General features: G+C 56.2%; 1 protein-coding gene across 36 annotated transcripts in view; it reads right to left on the bottom strand.

Moving 5' to 3' along the window:
- Positions 1–22,938, bottom strand: part of Nrxn2 (neurexin 2) — a 105,244-nt gene extending 82,306 nt beyond the window's left edge. For 27 of the 36 annotated variants that reach the window (XM_078045689.1, XM_078045710.1, XM_078045702.1 and 24 more), the window contains exons 1-3: positions 22,712–22,938; positions 13,134–14,116; positions 1,128–1,145 (exon numbers count right to left, since the gene is read on the bottom strand). In XM_078045689.1, coding sequence (XP_077901815.1) covers positions 1,128–1,145; positions 13,134–13,863 — 748 coding nt within the window. In that variant the 5' untranslated portion in view covers positions 13,864–14,116; positions 22,712–22,938. Of the gene's footprint in view, positions 1–1,127; positions 1,146–2,463; positions 2,513–13,133; positions 14,117–22,711 lie in introns of those variants that run through there. The other 9 variants (XM_078045712.1, XM_078045714.1, XM_078045713.1 and 6 more) reach the window with 2 other exon arrangements.
- Between the last annotated feature and the right edge of the window lie 2,517 nt (positions 22,939–25,455).

Here is a 25,455-nt window from a genome sequence, read left to right as displayed (position 1 = left end):
GCCAAACCGTAGGCAGCACGAGGACAAATGGATGCCACTCACACCCAGGCCAAGGGCCTGACCACCTTCCTTCCCAGGAACTCGCATCCTGGCAGTCGCCCGGCTCCTCCCACAGGGTCCGGGTCCAGCGATTTTGGCACATCCCCCCACTCCTGCTTTCCCAGGACAGGAGAGTGTGGAGCAGGGTGGGACTGGGAGGTGGCCTCACCTTGCACCCCCCTGCTGCCCTCCCCAGTGGTCCACATGACTCCCCTGCAGCCCAGCCCTCAGGCCCAGACCACTCAACACTGCCTTCCCGCTCCCTGATCTGAGTCCACCCCAAAGAGGAAAAGAAACAGAGAGAAACCAAAGCTAGAAGGAAAGGTTGAGAGGAAGATAGAAACCTGGAAAGAGCCGTGGGAAGGACAGACACAGAGAGAAGTCCAGGGACGGGCCCCGGAGAAAAAGACGAAAAAGCAGAGAGAAAGATGGTCAAATAGAAGAAGGCAGGGAAAGAATGGACACAGACCCAGGGAGGAGCCTGCGCCACCCTTGCCCTGGGACTGGTAGGATGAGGGGGCCCCGGTCCTCACCTCCCAGGGGCGATTGGGGTTGATCGGAGCAGAGGAGCTGCCCCTACCCACATGCCCTGACCAGTGGCAGGCCCCCACCCAGCCTGCAGTCTCGACCGACCACACTCTGGCCTCCTGAGCTGGGCAGCAGAGGGGCGGATTCTCCCACGCAAGGGGCAGAGGCGGCTCTGTGCCCCCATCCCCGGTGGCAAGGCCTTTCTGTGCATCCTGAGCAGGGCAGGGCAAGCAGGATACCCACCCCGCACACTTCTGACCCACAGCCCTCCACCCCCATGTCCAGCTCTTCCCAAAGATCCCTTTCCCATTCCTGCCAGGAAGAAGAAAGGCCCGTGGTCAGAATGAAGTGACACGGGCCAGGGAAGGGCCTGAGGCTACCTGGCAGCCCCCCACCAGCAGAAGTGGAGCCCAGGCAGAAGGGAGGACCCAGACAGCCTTCCTCCAAGGGGCCCAAGCACAGGCAGGGGAGGGAGCCCTTGAGTGACCGACGACACCCCTTCACCTGGGACCCCCATGGTGACAGAGGTGCTACCCCAGTGACCGAGAGGCTTCACTCACCTTCCATAGGGTGCTCCTCTACAGCCAGCCAGGTTCAGAGAAGCGGGAGGCAGAGAGAGAAGAAAAAGGAGGGCTGTTAGCATGCAGGCCACACCACCACCAGCAGCTCCCAGGGCAGCCAGGGGCCCAGGTCCCGAAGCCCATCCAGGTCCCGACACAGGCCACCCAACCCAGAAGGTCTGGGGATGGGGCAGGGGCAGAGCCGCCCTCTGAGCCCATCACACACAGAGTCAGCCAGTCCAGGAGGGTCGGGAGCCCCCGCGTGCCTCACACCCAACCCTTGTGCTGCACTTCAGGAAACCGAGGCCCAGGCCAGGGCAGTGGCCACTCAAGGTCACATGGAGGGTGGGAGGCTGGGCAGGAGCAGCAGGCTCCTCCCCACCCTCCACGGCTTCTCAGAGACAGATGGGGACACGCTCACACCAGTAACCGTCTCGCTGGGTTTGCCCGAGACACACTCACGCTCGGTGACACACTGACACACATAAGCACTTAGCAATCCAGTGGCACATTCAGCTCTCACGCTACTCACACCTGAAGGCTTTTCACACAAGAATCCAACCACCCCACAGCCCCCCAGAGCCCAGGGGAAAAAAGGCGACAGTCCATGGTCAGGAACCAGCTCTGCCCCAAAGTGCCATGTGACCTCCATCCTGTCACTCAGCCTCTCCAGGCCCCTCCTCCCTCCTGCAGATGAGAGGCCGAGAGGCCGGGCTGCAGTTTCCGAGACCCCTCTGGCTCTGGCTCTGGCTCTGGCTCCACTGTCAGCACAAATGCCTTCCCAACAGCGGGAGGCAGACCCAGGCGGCATGGCCACCTCAGGGGTCGGAGGTCAAGTGGACCACACTGCCCCCCCCACCGACCTGGCCTGGCCTGAAGTGCATCAGATGGGTAAAGAGAAGGTGGGAGGGAGGATGGAAGCAGCTCCTCAAGCAGACCACGCCCAGCCTGCTTTGGAAGGGGACCCAGGCACCCCGACTCCTGACACTGCTACCTGCCCACCTCCTGGGAGCCCCCAGAGAGAGCAAAAGGCAGAGGAGAGAAACAGCAGACACAACCCGCGGGGAAAGACGCACACGCACGAAGGCCCCAGGGCAGTCACGGAGACACCCAGTGTAGGTGCACACACACGTGCACACCCATGCAGGCACGCGCACGCACACACAATCTCCTCCCACCTCCAAGCCCATTTTGTGCTATTTGCTCATGCCCTCTGAGGGGGGCAGCTGTATCACAAAAACAAACAGTGTTGTTTATCCTTCTGATACCACACCCACAACACACACACACACACACACACACACACACACACGAAGCTGAATGCAAATATCAATACCTGCACAGCAATCTAATACATAACAGGGCTGCATCCAGCCACCGCCACTCCACACTCCCTCCAGTTGACTGCGACACACACCCTGGGATGAACGCCACTCCCTTTCTATCCCAGTGTCTCTCCCTGTCTCTCACCCATTTCACACACGGACACACACAAGCCTCCGCGTGCCACAAACACATTTCTATATGACAAAGAGCTTCTTTGCCTGACACGTACATCCTCGGATGCTCTGTATATAATGATTTTCTTAAATAAACAGCCACATCACATTTATGGGGAGAGCTGGCTGGTGAAGGGGACCCTCAGGAAACCCCGGGGCCCCTTGAGGACTGCTGCAACGGGCTTCTCCGCTCTCAGCTGCTACGGCCCCGTCCAGTCAGCACAAGCAGCTCACCAGCACCTGGGCAAACAAGGAGGTGGGCAGGTCTCTAGATAACCCACCACGGCAGATCTTCCAAAAGGTATTTCCACCTGCCAGAAACGTGACATGCCATGCTCGGGAAGCTGAAACCAGGCAGCTGGGTTTCTCCTGGCCCCCGCGGTCAGCACTGAGAGACCTTCTCTCCTAGCTCGCTGTGCCAGGCTCTGTCCCCTGTCCTCATTCTCCTGCTTCTTCCCGCTCTCCTTGGGGACAGCTCATTTTGGTGGCTCAGGGACTCCCATGGGGCGTCTGCAGCCCCAATCCTTTCTGAGTGACCGTCCCACATCCCCACCTGTTGCCTCCACAGCTCTGTGGCCTCTAAGCTCTACCACCGAGGCCATGCTCACGACCCCAGCCCCAAACCAAGCATCCGTGCCGTGTTTTGTCCTGCCTCCAACCAACTCTCCTTGAACTCCCACGGTGAGCCTCACGCTGCCAGGCTTCAGAGAGATCAGGTAACCGTGAGCCAGGCGCCCACCGACAGACCCTCACGACCCTCACGTGGGACTTTCCATAACAGCCTCACCACACTCCTGATGAGCTTGCGGCTCATCCGCCTCCTCTCTACAAAAGAGGAGGCCACCCAGCGGCAGCTCTCCACGGCAGTCCTGTCCCGGGGACAGCTGCCCCTCATGGCTGGTTGTCTGCAACAGCTTTTTCCTGGTTGGTCCCCCTTCCAGCACAGGGACCAGACTCATCTTACTAACTAACGCCCGCAGGGATCCACACACACACTCAGACCTGATGAGGCTGTGGGTCAAGCCTTTCTTCTGTGCTCTCAGCCCTCCTACCCATCTGCCTTCGGGCGGCTCCCTGAGTGTCTCACAGACCTCGGAACCCTCCCCCTCTCCTCCTGCCTCCATGCCCTGATCCCCCGAGGCACCCAGCAAACAGCCCTGCTCTTTCTGCAGACGGATCATCAGGACTTGGGGGTTCCACCTTCTGAAACCCTGCAGCCCTGGCACAGCCCCCAGGCCAGCTCTTTATCTGCTCTTCTCCTGGGAACATTAATGAGCCTCTGAGATGATTCCCCTTCAACCAGTCTTTTCACCCTGCAGTTCACACCCTCCACTCGGCCACAGTGGTCCCACCTCGTCACAACCCTGCTAAAAACTCTTCACAGCCGGCTTCTCATTGGACTTCACCAGAGAACGGTCTAGTCTTGGTAGGAAAGTCCCTTCAAAGCCTGAACGTGTCCCCGGGGGCTCCTTTCCTGCACCAACCCAGGCTCTGGCCACACCGAGCTTCTCCCCACTTTCCTCACAGGCACAGGCTTTCTTGCTTTCAGTGAGGGTCTTACGTAGTTGCCCAGGCTGGCCTCAAACCCACAATCCTCCTGCTTCAGCCTCCCGAGTAGCGGGGTCTGCAGGCAAGTGCCACCCCACCTGCCTAATAGACATGTTTCCCCACGTCCTGTTTCCTGGGCTTGAAATGCTCTTCCCTCCCACAGCTGCCCGAGAAAGTCGACTCTTCCTTGAATCAACACGCATCTGTGTGTTCCGAACACAGGAGAGCAGCCAGTCACACTCTTCTGTGCCAGCTCCAGACGTGTACATTCCATTATTGTTGCACTTATCCAGGCTATATTGCAATTGTGTTTCGTGTCTGCTTCCTGACTGGACTGTGAAAATACCCACAGGACAATGTTTCTTTCATCTCTATCTCCAGCTGCTTGCACAGTTCCTGGCTCAGAGAAAGGCATTTCTGTGTTTGTTGAGTGAATAATAAAATAAGACTTCTCATGTGCAGAGCCCTGAAGTGTGCCTGGCTCTTGGCAGGTATTGTTTCCTCTACCCAGCTCACGGAAGTGCATATTACTAAAAGTCCTTCTTAGAGATGAAGAAGAAAACACACCTCCAAAAGTAGAAGCAAGCCTGGTGTGGTGGTACATGTCTGTAATCCCAGCTACTCAGGAGGCTGAGACAGAAGGATAGCAAGTTCAAGGGCAGACTCAGCAATTTAGTGAGACCCTATCTCAAAATAAAAAGGGATGGGGAGGGGCTGGGGATGTGGCTCAAGCAGTAGCACGCTCGCCTGGCATTTATGGGGTGCTGGGTTCGATCCTCAGCACCACATAAAAATAAAATAAAGATGTTGTGTCCACCTAAAACTAAATAAATATATACATATATAAAAGTTCTCTCTCTCTCTCTCTCTAAAAAAAAAAAAAAAAAAAAAAGGCTGGGGACAGGGCACAGTGGCAAATGCCTATAATCCCAGCGGCTTGGAAGGGTGAGGCAGGAGGATCATGAGTTCAAAGCCAGCCCCAGTAATTTATCGAGGAAGCAACTTAGTGAGACCCTGTCTCTAAATAAAATATAAAAGGGGCTGTGGATGTGTCTCAGTGGTGGAGCGCCCCTGGGTTCAGTCCCTAGTACCAAAAAAAGTGGGGGTGTGGGGCTTGGGTATAGCTCAGTGGCACAGTATCCCTGGGGTTCAATTCCCAGTACTATTTTAAAAAGAAAAGAAAAAGTAGAATAACTTGCCCAAGGTCACACTGCTGTCGAGGGACAGAGTCAAACTTTGAACCCAAATCTGCCTGGCTCTAAAACTTCCAATGGGCTACATTCTGGAAGTCAAGATTGCTAGAAGCTTCTAGCTAACCTACAGTTCTGACTTTATCTCCCATAAGGCACAACCAACCTGGTCTCCAATACACCACTCCATGCAACCACTCCGGGTTCAGGCAATACTTCCGTCAGGAAAGCTGGTCCCTGTCCTTTCCACCAGTCATCCTTTAAGGTCCAACCAAGTCCCATCTCCTCCATGAAGCCTTCCCTGACCACTCGGGTTAGGAACCCTAGTAACTATCTGTGCTTACAACATTATTGCTTCCATTTTGCAGAGTAAGACACTGAAGAACAAGGTGGATCAGTAAAATGCGTCCCTAGCAAGTAGCGAGGAGGGGACTCGAAACCAGGCAGTGCATGTTCTTCCCTGACTGCCACCTTCCCTTGGGAGCACCTCTCTCGCCTCTGGGTTCTCAGGGCAGCCACTGTCCACCACTCTCTAGAGAAATCATCCCACTGAGCCTGGAGCCCCTTCTACCCACAGAGAGCATCAGGGCCAAAGCACAACAGTCAGGCAGGATTCAGGCAGGGGCAAGCCTCAGGGAAGGAGCCATTGTGTGTCAGTCCTGTGTGACACCTGAGGAGAATCGTGACCTCCCTGAGTCCTAGGGAAAGCTGAAGCACACGCAAGCACTGTGCTTGGGAAGGCAGAGAGGTAGGGTCAGCTTTTGAAAAGATTCCCATGAAACATGTTGGAGAGTTTGGTGTTTCAGTGGGATAATCCCCTGCTCTGCAGGGGTGGTTCCTCCCAGAAGGCACAGAAGACTGACACTCTCCTGATCCGCACCCACCATTGCCCTGTCTCTGCAGGGTACAGCTGCCTGCAACCGCAGGGACACCCTCTGCCCACCTGGTATAAGGGAGAAGTTGGGAATTTTTTTTTTTTTAGTTGTCAACGGACCTTTATTATTTATTTATCTACTGAATTGAACCCAGTGCCTCACACGTGCTAGGCAAGTGCTCTGCCACTGAGCCACCGCCCTAGCCCAGGATTTAGGATTATTACTGGCTTCTGACAAGACACGGCCACTAAGTAGCTCCAATAACCAGACTCAGATAATCAAGGGACACAGCACTCCTTTTCGGAGGCAGCGTGGAGACAGGTGAGGAGCCACTGTCCCTGGAGTCTGCTCAGGGCTCGGATCCCAGCTCCGCATCTCTGAGCCTCGCTTTGGCTGCTGTAAAATGGAGAGTCACCCTCACGCGGGGATCATGAGGATGAACTGAGGTAAAACACCTGAGGGCCCAGCAAAGGCTCCTGAGCTGCAGGCCCCTCCCTCCTCCCTCAGGTCTCCTTCCGGTTCTTCTGGGCTCTGACTTGCTCCTTTGCTGGTTCCGCTGCCCCATCCCACTGTAGGTCCTCTTAGGCTTCTCCTTGGCCACCTCATCCGATCCCAGAGCCTCAAATACTCTCCCCCGATGTGGGACTCCTAGGGCTCCATTTGCAGCCCCCACTTTACCTCAAAGAGCTGGTCTCACCTTTCCAACCACCTGCACATCTCTGTCTAGGAACGCCCAGGGGCACCCACACCAAGACTTGCATGATCTAGTGTCCCAAACCTGTTCCCTGTCCCCGCTGCCCTCTTCCCTGTCACCCCACCTCACAACCAAAAGGCAGAGTCCCTGCCACAGCTTCAGCCTCAGGAACGGCACTCCAGCACCGCAGCTGCCAGCACACACCACAGCTGTCACGCTCCTTGGCCACTCTCCGTGACAATGAAGGTTCAAGGCCCCAAAACCTCTTGCCTCAACTACCTTCCAGCTGATCTCTCCCCCACCCAACTTCCCTCTCTAATCCTGCCGCACTATACCCCCAGCTTCCTAATGCGGCTCTTATCTTCATATACTTGATCATATACTAGATCAAAACCCTTTTGGGGCTCACTTACCACCACACAGTACCCAGTCAGTACCCGCTAAGAGTTAGCTGAATGACTTTAGCCAAGTCTTCCAGCCCTGGGCCTCCTCCTGCTTCTCCTGCTGTAGATTCCACTCTGTCTCCTTCAGTCCCTGGCGTCCCTCTGCAGACTCAAGGTACATTCCCCCCCACCACTTCCACACCTCTGTCCTTGCCAGTTCCTTGGCTTGGAGTGACTTCCCCCAAGACATGCTTGCTAATCAGTGTCCAAGACCAATCCTAGACAGCACGCTGACCACAAACCCATTACCAATCCAACTCGTTAATTTATAACTTCATTCACTACCCTGCATTCTCTATCTAAATCTCGCTTAACTTAAAACAACTTCTGAAAATACGCAACCTAACTTATTTTTTTTTTTTGGTGGTGGTGGTGCTGGGGATTGAACATAGGGCCTTGTGCATGTGAGACAAGCACTCTACTAACTGAGCTATATCCCCAGCCCTGCAACCTAACTCTTGCCCCCAACTAATAATTTGATGGTGTCCCCCCAACTTTTGATGTGTCCACAAGTATTTATTATTTATTGTAAATATCCTTATGCCATAATAAAAAATAGTATTCTGCTTATAATAATTACCACTGACCACTAATTATGTACCACTCAATTATCACAACAAACCTATGAGATACACATGTTTACCCCCATTTTACAGATCAAGAAAAATGAGTCTAAAGTTTAGATACTTGTCTGATATCACAGGATTAGTGGATAGAGATGACAGATCTAAACCCAGATCTGAGCCCCAGAAGCCTGTGGTTTAACCACTAAGCTACACTGCCTCGATGCTTCTCAGGGCACACATTACAATCTTGTGTTGTTGTTTTTTTTTTTTCTTTGTTTTTTTTTCTGCATTTTGTTTATTTGTTGCCATTGCAGTTTGAATATCCTTGATCTGAAATGCCTAGGAAGAATTTCCAATTTGGGATTTTTTTTTTCAAATTTGGAATATTTGCATATCATGAGATATCTTGGGGACGGACCAACTCCAAACACTCAGCCCATGCACATGGCCTGAAGGTTCTTTCACACACAGGTGTTCCTGTGACCCACCACAGTCTAATTTTTCAATTGTGGCATCTGTCAGTGCTCAAATACTACCAGCTTTTGGAGTACTTCAGATTTCAGATTTTTCAGATTAAATATGTTCAACCTGTATTTACGGAGCATTTTCTATCTTCCAGGTACTGTTCTATGCACTTTTCCCGAATGAGCAAACTTCATTTTCATATCAACTCTCTATGGTAGGTACTATGGTTAGTCCTCTTACAGATAAGGAAGCTCACACCTAAGTTCCCTGCCCAGGGGCTGTGGATGCGAATCTCACTCTAGACCACTCAAGGGACTGCCTTCTTATCTGCTTCCTCAGTGAAACAGTGACTGCCTGGAGCAGAGAGTCCATCTTCCTCCTCTCTGATTCCCCTGCAGCCTCTCACAGAGAAGCCCTTCATCACCACCCCCTGAATTAGATCACTAACAAAGGCACAGGACACTTGTCTATCTTCCTGCAGACGCACATTACCAACAGTTTCCTACTTCCCTTTCTTGAGCCAGGGATACACGTGACAGTCAGCCCTAACATGGGTTCCCCAACTCCACCAGGTCTCCCACACACACACCTTTGCACCCCTTCTTCCACACATGTAGATGACACGATGAAGCACAGATGTGCAAACCCCCTGCAAAATACCAGTCGACTCTGCCCGCCTTTGGCAGATAACCTACAGCAGGGACACAGATTCCCAGCCACTCACACTTAAGAGTCTTCAGTTACATGTAGCCAGACCCCCCACCCCCTGAGAAAAAAAGCAAATTCCTGGCCAGGAGATTTTCAATCAGTGAGTAAGCTTAGACCCGGGGAAGGCGCGCAAAGCTTCCACAAGAATCCACAAATCCTTGGGGCTGGGGATGTGGCTCAAATGGTAGCGCGCTCGCCTGGCATGCGTGCGGCCCGGGTTCAATCCTCAGTACCACATACCAACAAAGATGTTGTGTCCGCCAAGAACTAAAAATAAATATTAAAAAAAAATTCTCTCTCTCTCTCTCTCTCTCTCTCTCTCTCTCTCTCCTCTGTCTCACTCTATCTTTAAAAAAAAAAAAATAAAGAATCCACAAATCCATATGTACACCGAACATCTGAAGGCAGTTTGGTACATCTTGCATATAAAGCCAAAACTATTTTTCTAATGTATATTTTATTAACTGCAATGGCAAATAAAACATTAAAGTCATCTAAAAGCTTTTCTGAATTCATAGGAGCTTTGAGTCATTTGTTTTCCCAATAAACAGAAATAAAAATGATAACTGCTGTTTGGAAGGAATAGTGTGAATTACTGACTTTTAGAAATGTCCTCAATTTCAGAAAAAAAGTTGGAAACCACTCAAAGCAGATAAAAATGAAGTGACAGCAACTTCCAGGGAAGCTTGAGGACTTAGAACTGCTCAGAGATCAGGAGCCGGACCTGATCCCCTGAAAGTTTTCCTCTCCCACCCCAATCACCATGGTGGGATGCCATGCCTATCTTTCTTGGCTGAATAAGAATGTATTAGAAGAAGTGTAATGAGCACAGGATGTTATGGAATCTGCCTAGGAAACGAGGAACAAATACAAGGAGAAAAAAAATGAGGTTTAGGGTTGGGGGAAGAAGGAGGGGAGTTAGTAGGGTTGTGCTGTGCCTGTCACCTCCGGACACAACCGTGTCTACAACCCCTATGGCCACCCACCCATACACGTGAAAACAAACACACATATATGATACACATGTATCTGCATGTACATATGGCCTTACCTCAAGCCTTTGTTCTCTCAAATACTTATTAATAGCTCTTCATTCATTCCACAAATCTTTATCAAACTCCCACTAAGTGCCTGGTGCTATATTAGGTGCAGTGAATACAGAATGAATAAAGACATATCCTGCCCTTTATCACACACCCCTCTCAACAGACCACACACAGACATACCCATACCACATACACACAGCAACTCTGCCCCTGCTAGCTGTCGGACACCCACCCAATACCTCCCTTTCCTATTTCTTACATATCACACACACACACACACACACACACACACACAGTGGGTCAGGCACACAGCCAGCTCTCTCAGCTGCAACACAGCTAACACAAACATTAGTCTGACGCACACCCATTTGATACTCAAGAACCATTCCTTTCACTCAAACGCATCTTCTACACACATATACACCTGCATTCAGTGGCACACACCTTATTTGTTGCACTGGAAGCCTTTGAAGCCAATGAAAGGCTTTCAAAGAATGGATTGACCATTCTGGGTACAGTTTTCAAATACCCAAGCCCAGTTCAGACACAGTGAAATCATGGACCTGTTACTGTAACTTCCCCCACAGCTCAACCGGTTCATCTTAGCCAGGCACAGAGGTGCACACCTAGTATCCCAGCAAATCAGGAGGCTGAGGCCAGAGGATCACAAGTCTAGAGTAGCCTCAGCAACTTAGCAAGGCCCGGTCTCAAAATAAAGAATGAAAAGGGCTGGTCATGTAGTTAAGTAGTAGAGCACCCCAGGTTCAATCCCCAGTACCACCAAAAAAAAAAAAAGAGAGAGAGAAGATTCCTCCTATGGCTTAGGAGGCCTTGGTGGAGAGGGATCATAGGAATTAAAAAATGAATTTAAGGACCTGGACAGAATTCTCATAGATTTCTATGACAGAATTTCATAGACATAGACATAGATTTCATAGACAGAATTCTCATAGATGCTGAGGTCTTGCATTTCAACACAGGTACACGGGTACTTGCACATGAGCACACATCCTTACAGCTGTGTACCACTCACCCCACTAGGCCTTCGCTTCCTATCAATAAGCACTACAGTTCAAACAGATCCATTCACACATATAATACACATTGCTAGACTCTTGGGCCTCTGCACACAAGACACACAATTTCACAGTTTAGGGAGCACCTGAGCTCCTTGGAGAAAAGGTGAGAAGGTGTCAGATTAACTTATACACACAGTTCCTGAAGGTTTATCTCACAACCTTGTACAAATAGCCCCACAAAACAATCCAACCCTTCCTTACCTATTTGTCTACCACAACTTATAAATACACAAACTACTGTCCAAAGTCAAGACTTCTCATACCCAGGGCCTCGCCTGCATGCGCTGCTCTGCCATAGGCTGTCCACATGCACGTAGCCACAGGGACACCCATTTTCTGAGCCATACACTCCCCAAAAGACTCTACCTTTTTTTTTTTTTTTTTTTTTTTTTTGGTGCTGGGGATTGAACCCAGAGCCTTGTGCATGCAAGGCAAGCACTCTACCAACTGAGCTACATCCCCAGCCCCCTAGACTCTACCTTTTGGAAGGCAGAAACACACACACACACACACACACCACATTAGAGTGGCCCACACCTTCTAGAGGCACTGGGGGAGAAGAAAGCATGTCTGGCTCACACACCTGCTGGGAAAGGCACCCCCAAACAGATGGGGAAACCTCTCCCCCACCACCCAGCCAGATCAAAGTAAAAGAGGCTCCTGAAAGTTCCCTTCTTCCCTCATCCCCACTAAAACCACAGCTCAGACCCAGGCCAGGCTCAACCCAAGACCCTTGTCCTTCACTGCCTGCCAGGCATCCCTCTTGCAGCTGGGGTGCTGGCAGAACCCCCTCCCAAAGGCCTCCCTTCCAAGTCCCCAGTCCACATTCGATCTCCTGTTCAAAGTCAGCAACCCCTCAACAGTCGCAATCTCCCACTGGAACCCCATGCTCCAAGGGCTCCAACGTCTGACACAGAAGCCTCGCCTCCTGCTCTCTCACCTGGGACACACAACCTGCCATCTTGGCCCCTCGCAAACTGTCAACTCCTAGTCAAGAGCCTCACCGCTCTCTCACCTCACGCTCTTTCCTTCACTGTCCAAGGGGCTCAGGTGATTCTGGGATGGAAAAGAAATTCGGTTCCCGCCTTCCTGGCGGGTGCGGGCACAGCATGGCAATCCCAGGATCCCTCACCCGCCTTGTTGTCTGGTCTGCGGACTCAGGACCTTCACAGACTGTGGCTGTCCCTAACCCCAAGCTTCCCGCAAGTCCCGCCCACACGGACCCACTCACACAGGCCCCGCCCACTGGCTCTCAGGGACCGCCCATGCAGGCCCTGCCCACTCTCCCTCAGGACCCACCCTACTGGTCCTGCACTAAGGCCTCACCGTCCCACACAAGGTCCCACTAGGTCCCCAATGGCCCCACCCAACAGGCCAGCCCACACACCTCCCAGCCTCAAAGCCCCTCCACACTCCCCGGCCTGCACACAGGCCCCACTCACAACCCTCCCACACTCACGAAGGACTTGCCCACCGTGCAGGCCAAACTCTTTGTCCCAGGTCCCTGCACACAAGGCCCCACCTCTCATTGGCTTCGCCCAGCACACACCCCCCCACCACCAGCCCTTACAGCCCCTCACAGCCGCTCACAGAACCTGCCCACACGACCTCCACCAGCTCCTACAGCACTGGAGAACTCACACGGGTCACGCCCACACTGGCCACGCCCATAGGCTCGGGTCTCTCCCCGCCCACTGATTAACCGCACACGCCCTCGCGCGGACAGGCAAGCTCTCACGACCCTCCAGTGCTAGTACACTCTCACACGCCCTCCGCACGAGCCCAGGCAGCAAGCCCAGATCCTCGGACCCCGCCCTCCCAACAACCTCACCCCGGCACCTCCAGCCTCCCACTCCCGCGCCCACACCCCCTGCGGCGACTCCCCGGGCTCACCTTCGCTGCAGAACTTGCCACCGAAGCCCGTATGGCTGCAGTCGCAGCCCACCTCGCCGGGGGCCAGTACAGTGCAGAGGCCGCCGTTGGCGCAGGGGTTGCGCGCGGGCGCGCACAGCGGATCGGCAGCCGCGCCGCGCAGGCCTTGGCTGCCCAGCAGCGCCGGGGGCCGCTCACCCAGCTTCAGGTTGGCCAGGAGGCCGCGGAAGGGTGGCTCGTACTTGACGGTGCTGAGCGTGAGTGCCGAGAGGCGCACGTCGGGAGGGATTCCACCCACGAACAGGTCGCTGGCCACCTGCATCTCGCGCCGCTTGGAGCGCACCTCTGCCGCGCGGGCCTCGCCATCCACCGCTAGCGCCGTGCGGCGCGCGTCGCGGGTCAACAACACCATGTGCCAGCGGTCGTCCGCCACCGGCGTGTCCAGCTGCAGCGTGGCGGGCTCGGCGCACGAAAGCGTGAAGCGCAGCCGCAGGCGCCCGTCCACCAGCAGCAGCTCCAAAAAGTCGCAGTCGCCGCCGTCGTCCAGGTAGAGCAACAGCGCGCGCGTGGCGTTGGTGCGCAGGCTGAAACTGAGCTCGCCGCTGCTCGCTGCGCCTGCCCAGCGCGCGTAGCGAGCCCACTGCCCGGGGCCGCCGCCGAACTCCAGGCTGCGGGCGCCCGCCGCCAGCGCCAGCAGCAGCAGCAGCAGCGGTGGCGGCGGTGGCGGTCGCCACCGGCTCCCGGGCGCCATGCCTCCGGCGGCCCCGGCGCCGCCCGGCCCCCGGCCCCGCTCAGGCTTCAGAGCCGCGGGCGCATGGGGCGGGGAGGGGGCCGGGAGCCCCCGGCACCGAGCGGGGCTCCCTCGCCGGCTCACAGTGCCATGGGCCTGGCGGTGGGGCGATGTGCGTAGAGGCCCAGGTGCCGACTTCCCCCCGGCGGCGGCGACAGCGGCGGCGGGGCCCCTCCCCTGCTGCGGACTTGAACGGAAGTTGGGGGAGGGACGCCTGCAGGGAAACAGAGAAGAAAGCTTTAATGGGGGGTTTCGGGGGGATCAGGGCCCGTCGGTGTCTGGCTCCCGCCTCAAACCAACAGATGCCCACCTGTTTTTCTTTAGGACTTGAGCTGGCCCTGAACTGGAGTGTGTCTTGAAGCAAGAAACATAATCGCGGATGGAAGTACTGGGAACCCAACACTTGGGGAGAGACAGCACCCGGAAGGGACATTATTGGCTTGAGATGTGGACGGGTGGGAAAGTGACACCTTGGAATTCAGTAGGAGTCCAATCCTGCTGGCCTCACACTGACCCCTCAAAAGACCCGGGCGTCAGGACCAAGGCCAGCTCCTGGGAGTGAGACCTAGGATCTCTCCAACAGGTGACCCCACCCCCTTCTTTTTAAGTCACCCAACCTCTGTGAGGTGGCTCCCACCTCTAGCCAGGGATCACTCGCTCTCTCATCAGCTCTTGATGCTGGATAATGAAGTTGCTAAATAATTCATTGAGATTAATTAAATGCCAATTCGTCAATGGTGTCACAGGGTAACCAGCCTGGGAAGGGGGCAAAGGATAGAAGCCAGGAGTCGCTCAGATACCCACACCCCAAAGCCTTTTCATCCCTGCAAGGACACAGGCATCCAATTCTGAGTCTCCAGTTCCCCCCAAATCACACTCACCCCTCCCGGGGCCCCAACTTCACTGCTCACCAGCTCAGGTCCTTCTGAGGCTAAGTATGTGTCACCCTCAACCTCCAGCTTCAAATCCTCAGCCCCAGGACTGGCCCCACTATTTGGGATCTCTTCACCCCTCAGTTCTTCCCGGTCCCCCACCCAGGGCTGGGGGAGCTACCAGGAGGCAGGCAGGCTCATTTGCATAAAATTGCCTTTCTGAAATGATTACCCTTGTAACTGGCTGTCAGAGAGCAATTTATACCCCACAACGGGGAGGGGAATTTGCATCTCGTTAAACTCTGAGTCGTAATTATTTATATCCAACAACCCTCCTGAATATTGCATTGATTTTATTTTGGGGAGGGAGGGAGGGAAGGAGGTGGGGAGAAGCCTAGAAGAGAAACAGGGAGGGGCCAGAGTTTAGGAGGAGACAGGGAAAGGTGGGGTGGAGGGAGAAAGAGGAAGGAGAAGAGCTCAGGAAAAGTGGCAGAGATGGAAGAATAATGGAAGAGAAGGGAGGCCTGACGAGGAGAAAAGAAAGAGAAGATTGAGAAAATTAAACTCCAAATTCAAACAGCATTCATCAAGGACCCAGATCCTGGGCATTTTTATAAATGTCATCTTACTTAATCACTCTGAGAAGTCCCATTATTCCCATTAACCCTTGGGGAAGCCCTTGTAGAGAAGTCTGGGTAATTGCCCAAGGTCATGCAGCTGGTCAGCAGGGAACTCGGCCTCAGATCCAAGACTGTCAACTCCAGCATGCCCATGAAGGGGACAAAGGGCAGGACAGCCACAGGTGCAACCCAGGTGGGAACAAAAAGAAGGCTGGATTGGAGAGGGGGTGGGTGCAGGGGCAGGGCCAGGAGCCCCAGCTGGGAGAGGAAGCTGAGCTAAGAAGAGGAAGCTCAGGCCCCCCTAAAAGACCATAGTGAAGGAGGAGCCGAGTCCCAGGAGGGTAGGGCTGGCTAGAGTGACCTGCAAGCAGAAGGAAGATGGGCAGAGAAGGCTCAAAAGCCATCAGTGGTGTCTGGAGAGACATCTCTAAGAGACCTACAAGACCCCTTCCATCCGCCTCCTGACTGCTGTCCTCCCAACCTTACAGACTCCCATGGGGGACCCACATGTCCTGCCCCAGCTTCCCTCCGAGGACTGCCCCTTCCCAGGCAGGGAAGGCAATACAGGCCTGTAGCCCCCACTCCCCACAAACACTGTGGGGTTATATATAGCTTGCCGCTGCCTCTCCTCATTGGGTAATAGAGATAATTAACATGCGCGGGCTAATTAGCCAATCAAATTAAATGCAGCACCTGCTCCCAGCCTGATTGACACCCTCACCCCCACACACACATAGGCACCCCCACCTCAGTCCAGGGCAGGGGAGGGGGTCCCTGAGGCTCAGAGGACAGGAAATACTCCCCTTTTTCTCCAGAAGGGGCAGAGGCCTAGCCCCAGTGACCAGAACACTGGCCATCCCCCTACCTCCTGGTTCGGGGTCTCAGTCAGTCTTGCCTGGCCTAGCCTCTGTCTGCCTCCCTCCTGGCCCCCGCCCCCCCCACCTCCGGACACTATTTTGGGGAGGGAATTAATTAGCTATTGATTTCCACTAGCGGAGGGAATGGGATTGTGTGCTGCTGTCCATCCCCAGCCCCGCCCAGCCCAGGGAGGAGGTGATCCCTTCAAAGCCCTGCCCTTACCTCCCACCAGAGGCCCCTGTCACACTCACAGTCCCTATCCTCTAGGGAGATGGCAGTGGGGTTCTTGTGAAAGGCCTAGGGTCAGGGTCTCCCTCCATTCTGGAAAACTGGAGGACAGATAGAGAGAGGCCTCCCAAGGCTGGGCAGCAGACACCTGGGCTCTGAGCTGAGGTCTGGTCACCTCGTTGGGGGCGGGTGCAAAGTGGCTGAGAGTCCAGGAGGGGGCGAGTCCACGGCTGGGTGTGGTGGGAGAGTGGGGGTTGAGTGGGGAGAGTGGCAGGCACGTGTTTGTGGGTAGCTGTGGGGGCAGAGGCTGGGCTTCTGTGGTCCATCCCGGGAGGGACAAGGGCAGGGGCTGGGCTGCGGCCCCTCAGGCTCATTACTCATTCTCCCCGCAGCCCGCAGCTCTGCAGCACAGGCAGGCCTGGCTCTGCGCCGGGGGCACGGGGGCTGCAGGGCCAACCAGGAGGAAGCCCAGCTCTCCCCAAGTCCTCTCTCCAGGGACCCAAAGGCCCTTGAGGCAGCTTCAGGGGCAGCTTCAAGTTTTCGAAGCAGAGAAAACCCCAAGGGGAGCATGAGCTAAGTGGACACCTGGGTCCTTCCCACCCCACGCCCCCTGCAGTGCACAGGACACCTGCTGCTCTCTGCTCTCCCCCAGCCTCCCCCACACAGGACCAGGTTTCTGCTGACCCCACCTCCAACTCAGGGGTCCTGGTGGCACTAGGAGGCACCTGCTCAGCTCCTGCTCCCGGGCTCCCCAGCCTCAGCAGTCGCCTTACTTCCAGGGACCTGCTCCCCGAGGGCCAGGGCCATTGCCTTGCACAACCACATCACGTGAACTGTGTCCCCAGGAGTTGTGCAAGGCAAGGCCGCTCTCGCAGGCTTTGAAATGGAGGCTGTCAACACCCATCAAACACTGGTCCCCAAGACCCACACTTCTCGAGTGCCCACTCCCAGTGCAAGGACACTGGCAGAGTGGCCCCCAGGCTACCCTGCCTGCTCACAGACGACAGTATGGTTTTGCTGCCAGCCCCCACTCTCCCTGGTCACTGTTCCTCAGGAGACTGACCTCTCCCATGGAATCCCAAGATTCTGCACCCAGTCAGCGCCCAGCACCCCCTACTTTCAGATACCCTCAGCAGCCGTGGGCAAAAGGTGATGGCCCAGGAGGGGCTGGGAGGGCTGACCTCGGGCGGGCCTCTGAATCCCTCCCCTCATGGCCCTCTCCCGCCACCTCATGGCCTCGTCCTCAGTGCCACTGTGGCATTGGGCTGCAACTTTGGGGCTCCCCAGGCTGGACCCTCACTTCCACCATCTTATTTTCCCCCGGGGTTTTAAGAAGCAGTTTTGTCACCTTGTCCCTCTGAGCTCAGAAGGATGAATTCACTGGCCCAGTAGATCAAGGGTCTGCTGGCTCCTGAGCCCACGGCTGTTCTGCTCTGCACCGCCCATAGCTGCAGAGCACTGTCTGAGACTCAAAGACCACCCTCTCCTGGTCTGGCCTCCACCGGGGACACTGCCCTCAGAGGCACCCCAGACTCCAAGCCCAACCCCAGGACTGAAGACACAGGCCTCCAGCCCCTGGGGTTCACTCCTCTCGTTTTTTTCCTGAGGTAGAAACTGAATCCCAGAGAGGAACAGAAACTGACCGGGGATCAGGCAGAAAAGCAAGACCCAAGGTCATTAGCCTTGCCTTCTGGAAACTCCCCCTGTATCAGCTGATCAGACCTCGGCCCTCCTGCCTGACCAGTGCAAAATGGCAAATGAATGCGACTCCCGAGTGAGCTGGTCCGAGCCCACTCGGGCAGAACCCTAGTGTGGGCCCTTTCCAAGCATTCATTCAGCCCCCTTCAGGCCTGGTCCACAGCACACACTCACGCACACACACGCACGCACGCACGCACGCACGCACGCACACCTCCCACCATGGGAATGCTAGCCCCCCTCTGGCTCTCCTCTCTTCACGCCAACATCCTCTCCTGCCAGTTGGGATTGAGACAGCAGGGGCCTCCCCCAGGCGCCAGGGGGAAGAGCTGGGTTTACACACATTCTGGTGGCCCCAGAAGGCAGCCCGTGGACAGGTGGGAGAAGTGCGTGTTATGGGGGGAGTAGATTTTGGCTCAAGCTAAAGAGAAACTTGCTGGTGATCCAAAGTTGTGTGCCACGGTGGAGTAGGCTGCCTCCGGAGGGCGAGCTCCTCCTGCGGAGGTGTGGGGATGACTACTGCCAGCACGCTGGGGGGGGGGCTCTTAGTCACAGGGTGGGGGCATCAGACTGCTTCAACCCTAAGGACCCTCAGGTTCAGCATGTTTTTTAGAAGGTGCTCTCTCCCTCCTGAAACAGCAGGCAAGACTGACAGGCGCAGAGTTCCTGTTCCCCTTCCTGCTCCTTCCTTCCAGTTCTGACAGTCTAGGAGAGACAAGGCAAGACCTGGGCATGCCCACACCCAGCCACAGCCTCGGCATGGAGAAGAACAAGCTAGTACACTAGTCAGAGGCATGGGCTGTGAAGCCTGGCTGCCAATGCCAACTCTCTCTCTCTCTCTCTCTCTCTCTCTCTCTCTAGCTGTGTGATCTTTAGCAAGTTACTTAGCTCCTCTGTGCTTCCGTTTCTTTACATGTAAAACAGGGGTGGTAATAGTGTTGGCAGAATTAGAATTAATATGTGTAAAGCACTTAGAACAGCACCTCACAGAGACTGAAGCGTGAGGGTGTGTTATGTTAATGATTACTTCTAAAACTCTTCATTTCTCAGCCTTTTACAATTTACAAAACTACTCATCTAATGTTTCCTTTGATTCTCACCAGAACCCGATGGGGGTGTAAACTAGGCAGGTATTATCACTGCCCCCTTTCCCACAGCTCATCAGTGGCAGAGCTGGGACTCAGGTTTGGTTTTATCCAACCTCTGGGCCCCCGGGCTCTTTTCTACTCTGCGGGGAATCTCAACCTGCCTGGGAAGGAAGGAGAAGGGATGAAGAGGTGGGTAGACAAGAGGGAGACGGACACCAGCAGGGGCCGAGAGTGAGCAGGTGTTTTTGCAAGGTCCACTGAGCAGGTCTCTGTGTGCTTGGGGGGAGTAAAAAGGGTCTGGGGATAAGGGTGGCAGTTCAAAGTGTACACAGGAGGCTCCGCCAAGAGACCAGGGCTGGAGAAAGGGTGGGCAGGGGATGGAGGTGCAGAGAAATGACTTGGCAGAGTGGGCGATAGAGCCTTGGGGCTTAGCAGATTTCATATCAGATGAAATAAAGTTCACAGAACCAGGCACAGAGTAGGTGCACATTCCATAGTCATTACTAATGCCATCATATCATCTTATCTAGTCCTGGTAACATTCCTGCAGTGTAGGTACGAGAGCACCCATTTAACAGATGAGGAAGCTGAGGCTCACCCAGGGGCAGAGTGGAGTCCATGCAGCCTCACCCTTGCTGCCTCCCCCGTGTTCAGTGGTGGTGGCAGTGGAAGAACAGCTTTGAAAATGACAGTAAGATGCCATGTACACTGGATTCTTTGTTGAATGGGTCTCGGGAGCCAACAGGCCCGTCAGCATGGAAGGGGCAAGATGGGAGAGCCTCATGGACAGATGGAGCTGCAGGGTGGGTGGCGTGTGAGGATACACATGGGGGCATCCTCATGGGGGCCGGGTGGGAGCTTCCAATGAATGGACCAGTGCATCTCTGGTGCCAGGCAGGGGCAGGGCCCTGCGTGTAAGGACTGATGTTGGAGGTGACGCACCCGGGTTCTAAGGGGGGCCAGGTGGGGCTGAATGCCAGGCTAGACCAGGAGGGCCTGGGGCTTGGGGGCTTTCTGAGGGTACAAAGATAAGACAGGGGGTGACAGAATGAACTTGGGAGGTGCGCCAAGGCTAAAGGGTGTGTGAGGCAGCACAGCGGGCCACATGCAGTCCCAGTTCCTCAAGAGGCTGGGGCAGGATCCCGCGAGCCCAGGAGTTCAAGAGCAGCCAGAGCAACACCGTGAGACCCCATCTCAATAATACCAACCCAGCGTGTGTGTATCTGGTGCAGGCGCACACAGACACGCTCACACAAAGGCTTGAGGCAAAGTGCTTAGGACCCGAGGAGCGCGTGGTGCATGATGCTGGGGGTCTGGGCACACCTGGGAGGCAGGGTGTGTTCCAGGAGGAAGGCATGTGTGGCAGGAGTACACGGGGACCTCAGATGCCTGTGGCCACAGGGAGGTGAATTGCTGGATGGAGGCCTGCGCGTGTCTGAGGGCAAGGGCTGGCAGTGCTGTCTTGTGGGAACCAGGGGCACGGACGTGTCGTGTCATGTACAGGAAAGCAGGACTCCTGGGGGAGGTCTCAGAGGCGGGCGGCAAGGTGGCAGTCTCTCTGGGCGGGGAGTGTGGGTGGTGTGCTGCCGGGAGGTGTACTGTGTACGCAGGTGTGTGTGCCTGTGGAGGCGTGTGTCTGGGTGGGTGCCACCGAGCATGTGTGTATCGGTGTCAGGGCGTCTGTGTCACTGGCAAGGGCGGGCAGGAGAGAGCGGCTGGACCTCTGTAGAGACCGAGGCTGGAAGGGATGAGAGACCCCAACAGTCTCTCCGGAGCCTAGCCCTCTCCTCTCTCGGAAGCCTGCTGTCTCTGTGATTTCAGCAGGTAGAGAAGCCAGGACAGGCCCAGGCTCCGGGAGAGAAGTCCCCAGCAGCCACTACCCGCCAGTCAGTCCCGCCCACCCGTGCAGCTGAGGACAGGATAGGTCTGAGAACACCTCCCCTAACAGGAATAGGCTTCCCAGCCAGCCTTCTCCCCTGCCCCCAGAAACATCCTGCCTGGCCTTGGATGCCAGCATCCCTGAGCCATCCTGGAACCAAGAAACTGAGCAGTTAAAGCACCCCCAAAATAAAAGTCCCCACAGTTAAGGGACCAGTTGACCTCCCTCCTTCCTTCCTGCTCCCTTCCCTCTTCCTCCTTCTTTTTCAGAAGACAGAGAATGTAAAACCTTAAAGTCCACCCTCCCCCAGGAAGGAACGCCCAGACACTGGGAAGGTGGACCAGAAGGAAGGACAGAATGAAGAGAAGGTCCTCACCCACCCCACCCACCCCAGCACAAATAAAAGCCAATGTGTACAGAACCCCCAAAGCAGTCAGGAAGGCTAAAACCCCAGGCCCACCCCCTAAGGTTTATTTCATCCCTCCAGGTCTGGGTTGCCTCCACCTCCAGGCACCGAGAAACTGCCCCTCCCAGCCCTTGCTGCTTCACCGAGGCACCAAGTGCCGTCTCCCAGGACTCAAGGGGGTGAGAGTAGAGGAGAAGCCCACCCAAAGCCAATTTTGCCTCCAACAGCCCATCAAGGCTCAAGAGCTCACACTCCAGCCCAAAGAACCCAGGGCAGACTGCTCCTTCAGCTAGGGGAGAGTCTGGGACATGAAAAAATGATCCCCTCCTCTTCAGGGGTGGGGGAGCAAGCCCAGGGCCCTGCAGCTTCCTCTCCCCCTGCAGCACTCTCTGACCAGAACCCTGCTGCCTCCCCCAGCGCATTCCCACCCAGCAGAGCCCCCTCCTACCCGTTGCCCAGTCTTCCTGCTCATCACCCCCAGCCTTCCCCTCCACAAGCTTCTGCTCCTCTCCCTCGGACCCCCACCTTGCCGGGTCTCCCCCAGCGCAGACCCCTCCCTGTCTGAGCGCCGTGGCACCTTCCCCTCTGCTCCCCCCATAACCTCCTCTCCCCTTGGCTCCCCTCCCCCAGTAAAGCAAGTCCTCAGTGGTTCCCCCCAGACCAAGCCTCTGGCCCCTGCTCCTTTCCTCTCCACTTCTCTCTCCTCTCCAGCCCCCTCTCCTTCTCCTCCCACGAAGCCCAGTTCCTCGCTGGTTTCTCCCCCTGCAGACCCTTCACAGCACAACAGCTCACAGCCCCTCTGGCCCAGCACTGCTTCCAGCTCCTGGGGCTCGCAAAAACTGGGGACCCCTCTTCAGAGCCCCTCTTCACAGCCCTCTGGATGTCCCTCCTTCCCTCCCCATCCCTTCCCCCAACGACCCTCCCTCTAACCCCCCTCCATTCGCCCCAGCTCAGGGCCAATGCCCCCTTCCACAGGGAGCTTCCGATCGCCAAGCCCCCCAGCAGCTTCGCCTCCTAGCTGTCACCCAGCCAGATCTCTCAGCTCGGCGCCCCCGCCCCCCAATCCATCCTTCCTGCCTCCCCCGCCCCCTCCGATCGTTCCCCTCCCCCGATTAGCTCCCGCCCCCCGCCCGTCTCCGCCGCAGCCCCCCCTCCCGTACCTAGTTCTGGGGGCGCCAGGAGCAGGAGAGTAGGGATCAGAGCCCCGGGGACGCCCCGTCTCCGGTGGGTGGCAGAGCTGGGACCAGCGGGTTTGGCCGCCTCGCGCCTCTCTCGTTCCCAGCCGCGTCCCCGCCCGCCCCGCCGCGGTGCCGCTCTGAGGAGGATGCTCCGCGATTCAGGGCGGCTGCTCCCGCCGCCGCATCCCTGCAACACCGACTGACGGCAGCATCAGCACCAGGGCCCGCCCCCCCAGGCGCGCGCATTGGACCACGCTGCGCCAACGGACGAGGGGCGCAGCCAATGCGAAGGCGCAGAAGCCGCCAGTCCCGCGGCTCCACAGGCCCACCTCCCTCCCCCGCGCGGGACCCCGGCGTCCCGGCCCCAGGGCATCAGAGCTGTTCCCGGCCTCTCGAGGTCTTTAGTCCAGACGCCCGAGCCCCCAACCAAGCTGACTCCCAACCCAGCCTCAGTGTCTTTTCTGGAAACCCAGGTGCCCTAGCTCCTCGTCCTTGGGTCGAGCCTTCAGGTCCTACGCCCTCCACACCTCAGCCGGCGGGTCCTGTGTGTCAGCGCCCAGGACTGGGACAAGCCGAAGGAGAGGCGGGGACCCGGACTTGGGGCACGGAGGGAACAGGACCGATGCGGGGCCTGGGCCGCAGCGCCCTCTGCTGGCTGCGCCCGGGGGCGGGCCACGGCTGAGAGGAGCCTAGGGAAGGGGACCCTGGCCGCTAGGGGCTTTTTCCAGCCCGGAGCCGCTCCCACTGCTGGGGGGGCCTCCTAGCTAGGAGCCTCCAGAACCCAAGAGAGAAGATCCTTGGTGGGATAATGTGGAAGGCTGTGGGGAAGGGAAAGGCAGAGATGGGGGTGGGGTAAACCTAGGGACTTGGGGTTTCCCAGCCCAGTCTCATGGGAATCCCAGAGTCAGAAGCCGGATTCCCAGGTCTGCCTAGGAGACAGGGCTGGGTTAGGAGTAAGTTTAGGGCTGGGATTGCGGCTACTCATGCGTGGTCACTGAGGGAAACTGGCAGCAGCCCCCTTCTCTGTTCTCCCCGCCAGCCCTGAGTTTCAGGTGGGTACTGGAGTGTGCGACGACAGCTCCATCACTTTGCATGCTGCGTTGAGGGTGGGGAGGGGACATCCTTTTCCTCACTCAGCCAAAGAAAAGGTGGACCTAGCACCTAGTGTGTGTCCCACTAAGTAGGCTGGACACTGGCTTCTGAATGAGGCTGTGGTGTGTGTGTGTGTGTGTGTGTGTGTGTGTGTGTGTGTGTGTGTGTGTACGCTAGACCATTTTGCCAGCTCATCCAGGACCCTGGTTCCTGTTGCAGGGTCTGTGATCTGCACAGCTGGTGGTAGTTGGCATCTCGTAGCCAGAGGCAGTGTACAAGAAGACACATTAAACCACTAATGCATGCATATGCACACCCAGCCAAACACGCTTATCTGTGCATACAGGCACTCCAAAGAGACACTGGGGACACCTGCAGAAACGCCCCATCATGGTAAGACATCCACAGGAAGTACATACTTACTCAAGAACACACACTCCTGGGTACACTGGTGCCTTCACACTCAAAGGCAAATGCATGCTAAGGGGAACAGGTACAAACAGGGGCCCTGCCCACAGGGTCATCCTGCCCCTCTAAGTGCGTTATTAAGAGTGATTAATGACTGAGTAGATGAATGTGGACACTCCCACGGGGGGACTGTGAGAGGGTTAAAGGGGAACCCAGGTTGCAGGAGGTGTTTCCTAAGAGTTGGGAGGGAGACAGGTCCCGGACTTCAGGCCAGCTCTGACCTTGGAGAGACCCTCAAGCCATCCCCACCAAAGCCACTGGAGGAGCCAGAGAATGGGAACTGCTGAGTCAGGGCCTGTGGATGTGAAATCACCTCTCTGACCCCACAGCCCACTGCCCCGCCCACTCCCACTGTGCCTCTTCCTGCAGCCTTCTCACACACGCCCACCCAGGCATCAGAGCAGAGAGGGACCACAGCTAGGTGCAGTGACAGCTCTCAGACCCTTCTAATGAGTCTGGGCAGGGAGGGAGGTCAAGGTGAGCACTTGTTTCCTGGCCACACAAGGCTTTGCCCATCAAGGGCAGAGAGGTCACCGGGTGGCTGCTGTGCCTCTCTGCCCTTCCCGCCACAGGGATGTCTCACAGAAAGGTCCTGGAGTCAGATCCCCAAGGCAGTGGGGACCCAGCACTTCAAGACACACACCCTAAACACACAGGTGCCCTCCCACTGTGACTCGAGTATGTGAGAACCCAAGCCCTTCTCCAGTGTGCACAGGTCAGTGGGGACACGGGGAGGGGACACACAGCAAATAGAGGGCATGTCCCTGCACACACACATACAGGCACACACCGCAAACGTGAAGCGCAGACATCCGATTCTGACACATGCAACCATGAAAAGACGGGCACACGTCACATCCCGGGCGGGGCAGACCTGAGCCCACAGACTCTCGCACACACACTAGGAAGAGGCCGGGCTGGGGCTGGGGGTGGGAAGGGGAGCGACCAGGCTGCAGGGACGGAGGCGGCGCGGAAGGCTGGCGGGCGGTGCAGGAGCTAGCTGCTCTTCACAACACAATCGCCGTCTGTTGTTATAGCAACTCAGCCCCCAAATCGTGAAACGGATATTACAGCCTCAAGAGGGGGGAAGGGCGGAAGGGGGCTGAGGACAGAGGCAGGGGCAAAGCAGGGGACCCAATGAGGGATAGGGTTGAAGCCGAGATGTG

The sequence above is a fragment of the Ictidomys tridecemlineatus genome, chromosome 4, assembly GCF_052094955.1.
Source record: "Ictidomys tridecemlineatus isolate mIctTri1 chromosome 4, mIctTri1.hap1, whole genome shotgun sequence".
Lineage (NCBI taxonomy): Eukaryota > Metazoa > Chordata > Mammalia > Rodentia > Sciuridae > Ictidomys > Ictidomys tridecemlineatus.
The sequence above is the reverse complement of the archived record's forward strand: the minus strand, read 5'-3'. Positions and strand labels throughout refer to the sequence as shown.